At 41.5% G+C, this 11,261-nt stretch overlaps 1 protein-coding gene across 1 annotated transcript in view; it reads left to right on the forward strand.

Annotated features, from left to right (window-relative positions):
- ABLIM1 (actin binding LIM protein 1) overlaps positions 1-11,261 on the forward strand; it is a 206,277-nt gene that overhangs the window by 150,636 nt on the left and 44,380 nt on the right. The window contains exons 7-8 of the mRNA XM_023530076.1: positions 6,103-6,190; positions 9,097-9,155. Coding sequence (XP_023385844.1) covers positions 6,103-6,190; positions 9,097-9,155 — 147 coding nt within the window. The remainder of the gene's footprint in view (positions 1-6,102; positions 6,191-9,096; positions 9,156-11,261) is intronic.

An 11,261-nucleotide genomic window follows, 5' to 3' on the forward strand; every position in this document is an offset into this window, starting at 1 on the left:
TCGCTTTTGTTCTCTCCTACTAAGAAGGTCAGATCACGACAAACATGTTTGTCTTACTTTGGGGCCTTTTGATTTTTCTTTTCCTCTGAGGCTTTTGTTCAATTGTTTTTAAATCGTGGCTTTCTCTGATAAGCATCTGCAGGTCCCTTTTGGAAGTAGGCAGGGCCTAAGTTATAAATGGCCGAAGGTTGACCTCAAAGGCCATCTTCCACATCTCCTTGGTTCGCATCAGGAGGAGAGCACTCCAAGAGAAAGGGGGTGAAGAGAAATTAAAAAGGACAATCAGCTGTCCAGGAGTTAAGCAGATTATCAGACAAGCAGATTATCCGATCAGGGACGGGGTCTATATTTACAGTTCTCTTTTCGTCCTCCCAGCGGCCTATTATAGCTGGCACAGGGCTTAGTCATGACACCAGCATTTCTCCTGGGTTTCAGACACTGTGGGGTCATTGCTTAAACTCCATTCCATGCCACCAAGAATTTCCTTTCTCTACCCAAATTGCTTTTCTGTTGACACTGCCATGCAAGCTTATAGAAGTACTGGATTTCTCACAGAGTCTTAGAATGTTATAGCTGAATGGGACTTGAAATTGTGTAGTCCAGCCCTTCACTTTTTACAGATGAGGTACCTGGAGCTGGAGAGGGTAAGTAATGACATAATTGTGGTCTTGTGATAACAAATTAAGGAAGGATACCCAAATCTCCTGATTCCAAATATTATAGCCCTTTCCAGGGTCACCCCCACCCCCCGCACCACCCCACTTCCACAAGAAGTTCAGAACTTCTTTCTGCTCTTCTAGACAATAGATTTCATCAAAAATGTGGTGCCTTACATCAAATCCTACCCCAAAGTAGGTGGTATGTAGCCAAATGTTATTCTAGCCTGGACGCTAAAGTTCATACTTCAATTTGGAGATTAACCAGATAGTCCTTACAACCACACAAATCTGACTTAATCGGCACTATTAAAGGCAAGCAATGTTTAGCAGTTTGAATGTGTAGGCTGGTGCTTTACAAAACTCAGCTAAATAGGCAAATTGTTTATTGTCTGTAGAGTTTAGTGTCAGCCAGAACGTAGACTTTAACATGTGCTTTTTGAGTATGTGAAAATGAAGAAAATAAGGTTGTAATTTTTTTAAACAGCAGCATACAAAGATGGGTAGAGATGGATGGAGACTAGCGATGACAGGCATGCCCAGAGATACATCTGGCCTCGTGGGCTCAGGCAGAGCTAGAATGTCAGGGTGTGGGCCTGGGTCCAGGTACCCGGTAACCCCTGCTTATGAGATCACCTGTCCCAACAAAGCTCACACTGTGCTTTAAAAGTTTATAACTAAAAACCTCCTATCCACAATGAGTTGTGTGTTAATTATCTGTCCTTATGTGGGCACTATTTAGTCTTTTATTTTGCTTATGATCTAAAATTCTTTTCCTTCTTCTAAAAATGACTTCAATTTAAATGAGTTTGATTCAGCTACATCCATTTTTCAGTTAGTTTGCATATGACTCCAGGTCCGTGTTCGGCTCTGATACTTTTCCTGGCCCTGTGCACAGGGCTTGTCTGTGAACCGTCACGGGTGCCTATGTAAGAAGAAATGAAACAGATGTGGTGGCTCATGCATGCAAAGGAGGGGCTCACTTATTTTTGAGCACCTGGCCCCATGGCCCCCCAGGCCTGCACTGCTACCTAACAAAGACTTTTGAATGGCTGTGAAACTCCCCTTGGATTCTGGCTCACTGGAAATCTTGACAAGTTCAGCATTGTGGGACGAACCAAGTGCCTGCGTCAAGACTGATGTCCTTGGCATTACGATGGTATTGTTCTTAGCAGTGCTTTTGCTGCTGATTGGTAGAGAAAAGCCCTGCCACCTGGGGCCTTGTTGTATCTTCCATCTGCCTTCTGTGACAGTTCACAGAAGACAGTTCTCTCTCAGTGTCTGTCACTGGGAAAGGGTAGCATTCAGAAAGGCTTTCTTCAGCATCCCAAGCCACGCCAACAAGCTTCTTTTTATGAATGGCACTGGGATCATCTCTGTGCGGAGGGTTATTGTATTGTTATTCCTATTATTATTATTCCTATTATTATTTGTAGTGCATCACACCATTTTCAAAATGTCGTTTGATCATTTACCCTAATAGTGTCACTGTGAGGTAGTTAGAGCAGTCGAGTACTGCATGATTATGGTTACTGGTTATAGTAGCCATTAAGAACATGTTCTCCGTGCGGAATACAGTCAGTAGTATGGTAATAACTATGTGTGGTGCCAAGTAGGTACTAGACTTACTAGGGGGATGGGGGGTCACTTTGTTTTAAAAAAAAACAAAAAACAAAAAACATGTACTCCAGAGCCAGACCACTTCCCCGTCATGTGACCGTAGACAAGTTACTAAACCTCGCTAAGCCTCAGCTTCCTCGCCTGTAAAACAGGGAATCATAGTAGTTCCTACACTATTAGGTTATTATGAAACAAATGACTAAATACTTAGGAAGTACGTAGAATAGTGACTGATATAGAATAATTACAATAAAAATGTTCATTTTTATTATCATCAACATCATCATCTCTACTTTGCAGTAGAGGTTCCAAGAGTTTGTGATTTGCTCAGGATCATATTTCTAGTACAGGCTGGGGTAAAAACTCAAACCTGGATGTCATGACTCCAGGAGACATAGACTCTTTCTCCTCTCTGTCTTTATTTTCTTACTACACAGCAACACGAAATACATTCTTGTTGTAAAGAATCGAAACGATATGGAAGAATACAAAGGAAATTATAGCCTTCGCTACTCCTCCCTCCCTTTGAAGAGGTATTCACAGCAAACCGATGGATGTGCATTCTCCTTATCTCCTCTCCACGCAGGACGCACTAAGATAACAATATACGTATATACACGTGCGTTGTCTCTGACATGAATAGTAGTAACAGGGCCCAACTTATAGGCCTAATGAGGAGATGCAGGCAGTATGCTAGTCTAGTCCTCTCTTCAGCTACCTGAGGTACATACTGTTATTCTACTCATTTCGTAGATGTGGAAGCTGAAGTTTAGAGAGATTGCCACCATCACAAGACCACATAGTGCTGAAACTGGGTTTGAATCCAGTCTCGCTTACCCCAGTGTCTCCATACTCTTGACTACTACTCCCCGTGACTGTGTTATAGGCGGTATTTTTACACATGATGTTTTTTCTTTCCACATGATGTTTTTTCTTTCCACGTAAGTACATATATGTTTACTTCATTCTTTTAATGGCTACATACGATTCAGTATTTTACTTAACCCCTTTCTTATTGAGGTTGTTTTCTGTTTCTTCGTTCTTTACTGTTCTTTACTGTTTTATATAATACTGAATGTCTTTAGTGCATACGCTTTGGGGCACGTGTGAGAATTTCTGTAGGATAGCTTTAAGAAGTGGAATTTGTATGTCATGGAGTATATACATATCACATTTTTATAAATATTTCCAAAGTTGCCTTCCAAAAAGAATTTTGCTCACTAACAGTGCGTGAGATTGCCTCTTTCCTCACACTAGTTTTCTGTTTATCTTTGCCAATTTGACGAAGAAAAAAATTTTTTTCCCCCAAATTGCATTTCTCTGATTCCCGGTGGGGTTGAGCTAATTCTTTACTTTGGGGGTCATCTATATTTCCTCTAGAAATTGCATTTTGCCCATTTGCTGTTTATTTTTTATTAAAGATGTTCTTTGTATGTTCTGGATGATAATCTTTTGTCTGAAGTGTGTGGCATATATTTTCTTCCTGTCTTGTAACTTCTCTAAGTGGCAAACCCATTGTTCTCACCACTCATCAAATCTATGTTTTCAGCTCGTTCGAAACAGCACTTTTATCATGGTTCTCTTGTATGTGTGGCTTTGCAACTGTCTCCTCCTTTCTGTTCCACTGGCTTATTTTCTACTCCTGCTCCAGAATTAAAGTACTTTAATGATTTCAGCCTTAAAATAACTCTTTATATCGGGAAGGGAAAATCCCCCTTTCATTGCTGCTCTCTTTTTCAAAAAATGTCTTTGTATAAAATTAGTTTGTCCAGTTCTGTAGAGGAAACTCCTATGAGAACCTTGACTGAGAATGCATTGCATTAACAGGTTCATTTTATATAACTTGATATCTTTACCATATTTAGTTCTCCCATCCAGAAATACGGTGTCTCTAAGTCTTTTATGTCCATCAGTCAGTTAAGTTCTGTGATTTTCTTTATGTAGATCTTACACTGAAAGGTTAATTTGTTGCTATTACAAATGGGGTCCTGTTTTCCCGTGACACCGACTTAATTTATGTTGCTAGTGAGTGGGAAAACTATTGGTTTTTATGTGTTAATTTTTTATCTAGCTATGTGACTGAACTCTTTTATTAATAACCTTTATACTTATTTCTTTTTCTTGACTTATCACATTGGCTAGGACTAAAACAATGTAGAACAACATTGGTGAAAGTATACAGCCTTGCCTTGTTCCTGTCTTTAATGAGAATGCTTCTAACATTGTGCTACTAAATAGGATGGATCACTTTTTCAGCTCGAATACGTTTCTTTCTATTCCTAACTTACTGAGAAGTGTGCTTTTTCACTGCAGACTACACCAGCTTTCTATCAAGAAGCCTTAATTATTTCCCTTACATTTTCCTTGAGAATCAAGAGATTGTCTTGACTGGAACCTCCCAGCATTGCCATCCCAGCCGAGCCAACATGGTTTAGAACTTAGTAATATCTTTTCTCTGCCTCCTTTTACTCAGATCGAACCTTGGATGGCCTAAGGGAGGGAGCTACTTTGTGTTGTTGACATTCCCTATGCTCCCCTCACCCACTGCCTCCCGAAGGTGGGGTGGGGGGTGTGGGGGGAGGGAATAAACATACCATGCAGACAAGAACAAGAGCACCACTTCTGGAATCTTCTCGCAGATACCACTGAAAAGATTGTATTCCTGGCTTTTAAATGACTTCAGGTTTTTTTCCACGTGATTATCTTGAGTAGCCGAGCATCATCTCGCACTCTGGTTGCCAAGTGGCTTTTGTAGTTTCTACAGGAGGATGTGAGATTTGTAGTTTCTACAGGAGGGTGTGAGAAAGGAATCACTGCCTGCCCTCTGATTTCCTGGGAAGCTTTCTTGTAGGCTCAGGGTACACCCACTTCTAATTCTAGGCTCTCTGCACTGCCTTAAATATGGTTATTACAAAATAAATGTTTTCAAAATCGATTGATAAAATGATTTAATTACAGAGTACATATGAGAATGTTTAGGTGGTAAGATTTTTTTGCTGAGTTATCAACAAAAATATTTCGTTTTGTCAGGCATGTATTTGGAGCATGAATCTAATGTGACTTGGCACCTGTCTAGAGAATCATCCCTGTGACCAGTGACATTTTGCTTTGGGAAAGTCAACACCTGCTGCGATGGCATCTGTCATATTTAGGAACATAGAATGCCCATGGATAATGCAGAGCCACCTCAGTAAAATGCCTCTGTAGAAAACAATTAATATAAAACTTTGGCCAAAGATCATTGTAAGCAGCATAGAAGAGAATTTGGGCTCCTTTTGAGATAAAGCAGTAGATGATATATTTTACTGTGGTTTTTCTCATCTTGATGTAAATAAGGTAGATTTGATTATTTTCAGACTGTTTAGGTAAGAAAACAAGAATCTGCTAATAGGATCCTTTCATTTTATTGCTTTACTACAAACCATCATTAGCCTCCAACATCAGTTCATAGGTTAATGTTTTTTGAGATGGGTTTTTTTTGGGGGGGCGGGCAGAGGGGAGGGAGATGGAGCAGACTCATCTCAGGCATGTGGTGTGTTACTATCCAGGAGAACACAAGCCAAGAGAGAAATGAAAGGCAGAAACCATAAGAGGCAAGGCGGCCCCTTCATAACAGGCATGAGTAGCTGGTCTTCGAGACCCTCCAAATTCCAGTGGTGTTGGCTTCAGCTTCTAGGGCTGTTGGTATAGGAAGTTTGGGTAATTGGGCAATTATTTTTCCTGCCTTGGCTTCTTTTTTCCTCCAAATCCGAAGTCCAGAAAAGAAGCTGGAGGCATGACCAGAGTAGACTAAATGTTCCCTATGTTCCCTATCTCTTTCTTGCAGGCAGGTGACAAACATTACCACCCCAGCTGTGCACGATGCAGCAGATGCAACCAGATGTTCACAGAAGGAGAGGAAATGTATCTTCAAGGTAAGATGGACTCAAGAACCCAATAAGTTCTCTCCACCTGGGGAAAGGAAGGAAACCTTGCTCTGTTTGCTTGTTTATTTGTTATAGAGAAGGAGGCATTTCATTAGCTGCAAGGCTATTCGGATCCAAAATGAATGTGGCCAGAAGTTACCTCATCAGTTAGTTTTAATCAGCCAAGCAATTCACTTGCTGGCAGTGAGCCCCCAAGGCTGTTAGCAAATGAAAGTGTTGCTGCTGGAATGTTGAATAGGACTGGATGTTTGATGCTTTGGACCTAAGGCAAGAGGAAGATGAGGAACATCTCCTCCCACCCTTTCCATGAATGTGCTTGGGAAATAACACATCGCAGAGAATGCTGCTCATTGGATAGCTGCTTGGTCTTTCTCCCTTTCACTATCTTGCTCTTAACCAGGCTTTCAGGAAAAAGAAAGTCTCATAGTTAGTGAATTGCATCACAGATGTATTTCATCTTAGTAAGATGACATAGCTCTCATTTTGAAAGAGAGAATTAGAGCACACCTGAAGTCCCTGTAAGAGAAATAGAGAAGTTTCTAGTGGCATTACCAAGGAGCCATTAGATTTTTTTTTAATTGAAAATAATCTTGAGAAATTTTCCCAGTGTACAACTCTGACTAGTTTTTGTCTCCTCTAAAATTCTGAAGCTTCCCGGAGAGGCTTTAGGGAAAGATTCTTTTCCAGTCAAACAGTACCATCTGTGCAAGCATTTACTATTTTTAGCCGTGAAAGCATCATTAAATAGACAAGGGCTTATCAGTAAAATTAGCAGGAGCTGTAAGAGCTGTTGCTCATTCAACTTTGGTAATTACTGGGTCTCATCTCCTTCGCATGTCATTTCTCCCTTTCTCTCTGCACATAACACTATGTGTATTTTTAATGAATGGTTGGTTTTGCTGTCAGTTTTTTTATGCAACCAAGAAACATCTACAGAAATTACCCTGGAATATTAAAGCAAAGCTTCAGCCACTCTCCCCTGAAACACACTAGATATATGAGAAATTAACCACCCAAACATCCTTTTAGCTGTAGAATGATCCCTTTCAAAAATTATGATTAAAAAAAAAAAAAAATCACTGAATTCTGCAAGGTCCAATAAAGACAAGTGACAAGAACCCGAATCTGTGGCCTCGTGACACGGTTCCCTGAGGACAAGCTGTAAATTTGCAGTAGCAATAGGCAGGTGTCACTTTGCATTTTCAGAATGGAGCAGATTTATTCTTCATTTGGTTTCCAGGCTTTGTTTGAGGTTTTAGTGTGTCAATTACAGCACTCAAAGACACGAGAGTGCCTGTCAACCCTGCGTCTGCTAGGAACTGCGACTCAGGCTCTGGGTGCAGCTCTGCACCTTCACCTCAATAGAGTGATTTCCGGCTGTGCACGAATGCAGTACATTCCCACTGCAGGTAACCAGCTGTCCGTCCAGGTGGGCCACGTCCAGACTCCCAGGGATTACTGTACGCCTTTTCTTGGGTTTCAGTACTCCTTGCTTGCCCTCTCGGGCACATCCTTGAAGAATGAGCAGTTTCATCTTCCTCGGCATCTAACTTCTCTGTGACACATTCCTTGTGTGCCTGACCCCTGGAGAACAGTGTGACACTGTGTGCAAACCCGGTGTCCTGGCCAAGGACTCCCACTCAGTAGAAGCTTTGCAGCGAACGCTGCTCCTGGGCCCGACCCCGAGGGCCTTGACTCTGCGCTGAGATCATTTCCTGTGATTTGTAGCCAGCCTCAGAGTAAACGTTAGTGCTGATGGGATTGTGTGTCTGTCTGATTTTTGTTTGTTTGATTTTCTTTTTTTTTTTTTTTTTGGCTCTGGGTTAAGCAAGATAGAAATGATTGTTAAATAGGGATTAAAGTATCCGATATGAAATGTATTTCCCTTGTCATTAATTTAATATGATTTTAATTCAGTGGTATAAAATAATTCAAGAATTATTTTGATTTATTGTCTTTCAAGCACACGCAGATTGCTGCTTGGAGAGTTAAGGATTTCGACAATAAAATGTAGAAAGCCTAATAGTCATACTGAGACTTTTATTAAATTCATGTCATTTACTCACTGCTTTCCACTTGGTAACTTTATTCGCTTAGTCTTTTCAAGTACTCCTTCTAGTTCTCCTGCCCATCGCCACGTTCGGACATACCCTTATGTGAACATAGGACTTACATCTAGGTCTTATCCATAATTGTATAAAGGACACATATTTAGGCATACAAAATCACATAGGCTGGCTTGGATTCTCACGAGATGAGAGCTTCCTCCTGGAGGTAGGTGTTTTGCTTAGTTCTGATATATTCATACCATCCGTGGAAGTGCTTCATACTCTGAGAAAATGAGGCATTGACTCAGGAACAGAACATGACACTTAAGTAGTAGCTTCATGAGTGTAAAAGTGAAGACTTCTTTTACTTAATTAAAAGGGTGGATTTGTCATGTAACTTTCAACCTTTCTATTAGTTGGCCTGATTGCCCATATCTGTGTAGGTGACTATGTGTAATTGGATTAAAAATATTCATTGAGTTTTGCTTCTGAATGTAGACTATCTGGTTTGACATTACTTTTCTCACCCGAATTGCTTGGTTGTTTTGATGTTATGTAAACATGGCCGAAGGCTTATATTTCTGAAATTAAACCCAGCTAATGGGAAGCACAAAACACTCTTGTGCCCAGTCAGTGGTCTCTGGTCTGGAATTATGACCTTTACAGAATGAGCTCAGACTAGACGAGGGAGACACTGGGAATCTGGAGCGGTCACGGCTCACTTGGGCACAGCGCCCGTACACGCCCGTGCCGGGGAGAGGGATATAAACCACTCTCGGAAGTTCTGAGACCACTGTGGCTTCGTTCCATTTCCCTTGCCCTCAGCCGTGTGCCGTGTCTTCACAGGTTCTACCGTTTGGCATCCCGACTGTAAGCAGTCTACCAAGACGGAGGAGAAGCTGCGGGTAAGGAAATAAGTACAGCCGTGATGGCAGGTGTATTTGCAGGCCATACGTTTCACAGTGACGTTCTTGGGGCTGGAATTCGGGTGACATTTTTTTTTATGACTTTTCTCTATAGGAGACCAAGTTGAAAGGTCATTTGGCCAGGGAAGGAAATTCCCTCCTACCTTAAATTGATTGTGGTTTTTGTTTCATTTGCTTGTGTTGAACAAAGTAAGCCTTGCCTCACTAGTCGGATTCTTAGGAAAGCATTCAGGGGAAACGTCAAGCCCTACAGATGAGAAAAAATGATTCATGAGGTCCTAGGTCCAACATCCGGTGGCCTCCTCACCAGACTTTTTTGCACTTGGTTCATAATGTACCACTCCAGTGCCCAGCTGTTGGTACGTTTTACTGCCCTCGCAAATCCAAATTCACCAAGTAGCCGCCATCTTCAAAAACTGATGGTTTATCAGATAAAACCTTTGGGGAAAATAATGATTGAGCCAAGACATGTCAGTGTGAGCAAGCATCCTGGTGAGTTTTAGAACTTAACTCAGCATCAAGATGTTTTAGTAACTATCCTAGAATGTTGAGCACCAGGGCAAAAAGGATCGACCCCATTTCTCTCTCATTTCTAAAAGCGTCTCCTGGTCTTACCCATTGTCTGAACACCTCCAGATGACAGCATTTGATCTGTTTCAGAAGCGAAGAACAGTACACAGTTGTAAGGTCATTATCATAATTTGTATCCTGTTCAGATGCCCCCAGGTTTTTACCTGGGCTGTGAAGTATTTTTCAAAGCAATAATCAGACTAGATCCCACAGCCCACAGGCTCTCTGTTTAGCTAACTTAGTGATTCCCTTGGAAAAACTGGAGTTTGACTGTATTCTGCTTGGTGTCTCAGCGTAAAGAATGGACCGGATTTATTTTGGCGGCCAGACTCTAGAGTGTGGTCTCATTTATTCTTGATCTGCCATTAGCAATGTATATAACCCCAGTAGTAGCTTTAAGCAGAAAAAAAAAAAAATCTACTTTTCTCAGAATAGTTGAGTGAAGATAAGACAAACTGAAAAGGAATTTACCCACCAATATCAGGCTGGCCTTGGTTTCTGTTTCGACATACAGCTTCAACTTGAGCATGTGTACATAACCTTCCAGTTCAGCGACCAGCAGGCACACACTGGAACATCGCCCGTGGGTGCCAGATTCTGGGATTTCTGAGAAACCATGGATGCTTTGGAAATGGGTTATCTTTGTAAAATACTAGAACATGAGAGAGAGTGCTTATTGTCACTTTTATCATAAGAATGTAAAATTCACAATATATTTGGGGGTGCTGCCCAGAAACCACCCAAGTAGCCAGTGGCTCACACTCACTGTCCCTACAGTGCTGCTTTTGGTCTTTTGAATAATCACTGTTTCGTTTACTTCATCCCCTATGAAATCTTTCGGGAGACAAAGAGAGGAATGCTAATGACGCCAGGCCGCACGGAATGTGGTCTTTTCTCTTTAAGGAAGGATTGCTCGAATTTGCAGATGGTGTCACTAAAATGATGAAAAAAAAAAATCTTGATCACATCAACACTCTTGATCGCATCTCGATGGAACTCTCTGGATAAGCTTATGAAAACAGCTAGTGAAATACTTCCACTCATTCTGGCCAAGAGGAGCTATTGTTTTTTCTTCCTTAGTGAAGGTTTCCAGAGAATTCCAGAGCTCTTCTAAAGCCAGCCTTTACCGTTTGGGAGGCCAGGTCAGCCCACAGCTCATTCACCTTGGGAAGGCAGCAGTGAGGGGTGTGATGCACCTCTGAGGGAAGACATTCCAGTTTACCCAAGTGGGGTACGTGCTGACGTGGTGGGATCTAAAGGGGAGTCCGTTTTTGAATAAGGGAATAAGTCTTGTGCTCTCTTGAGGGTGTGTCTACAGATCACACATCTTGAGCCAAGATTTCCAGGCCTTTCACTGGGTGTCACTTTAGTGCAGTTACCATAGCAAAATGAAAATGTTTTAAGAGTCTTTCAGCAATGCCACTGAGTTTTCCACATTATTGATATTTAAGAACTCACCAGGTGTTTGTAACAACAGATTTTTAAAAGAACATCTCTCAGTGGCTTCACTGGCTC

The sequence above is a fragment of the Pteropus vampyrus genome, unplaced genomic scaffold, assembly GCF_000151845.1.
Source record: "Pteropus vampyrus isolate Shadow unplaced genomic scaffold, Pvam_2.0 Scaffold46, whole genome shotgun sequence".
Lineage (NCBI taxonomy): Eukaryota > Metazoa > Chordata > Mammalia > Chiroptera > Pteropodidae > Pteropus > Pteropus vampyrus.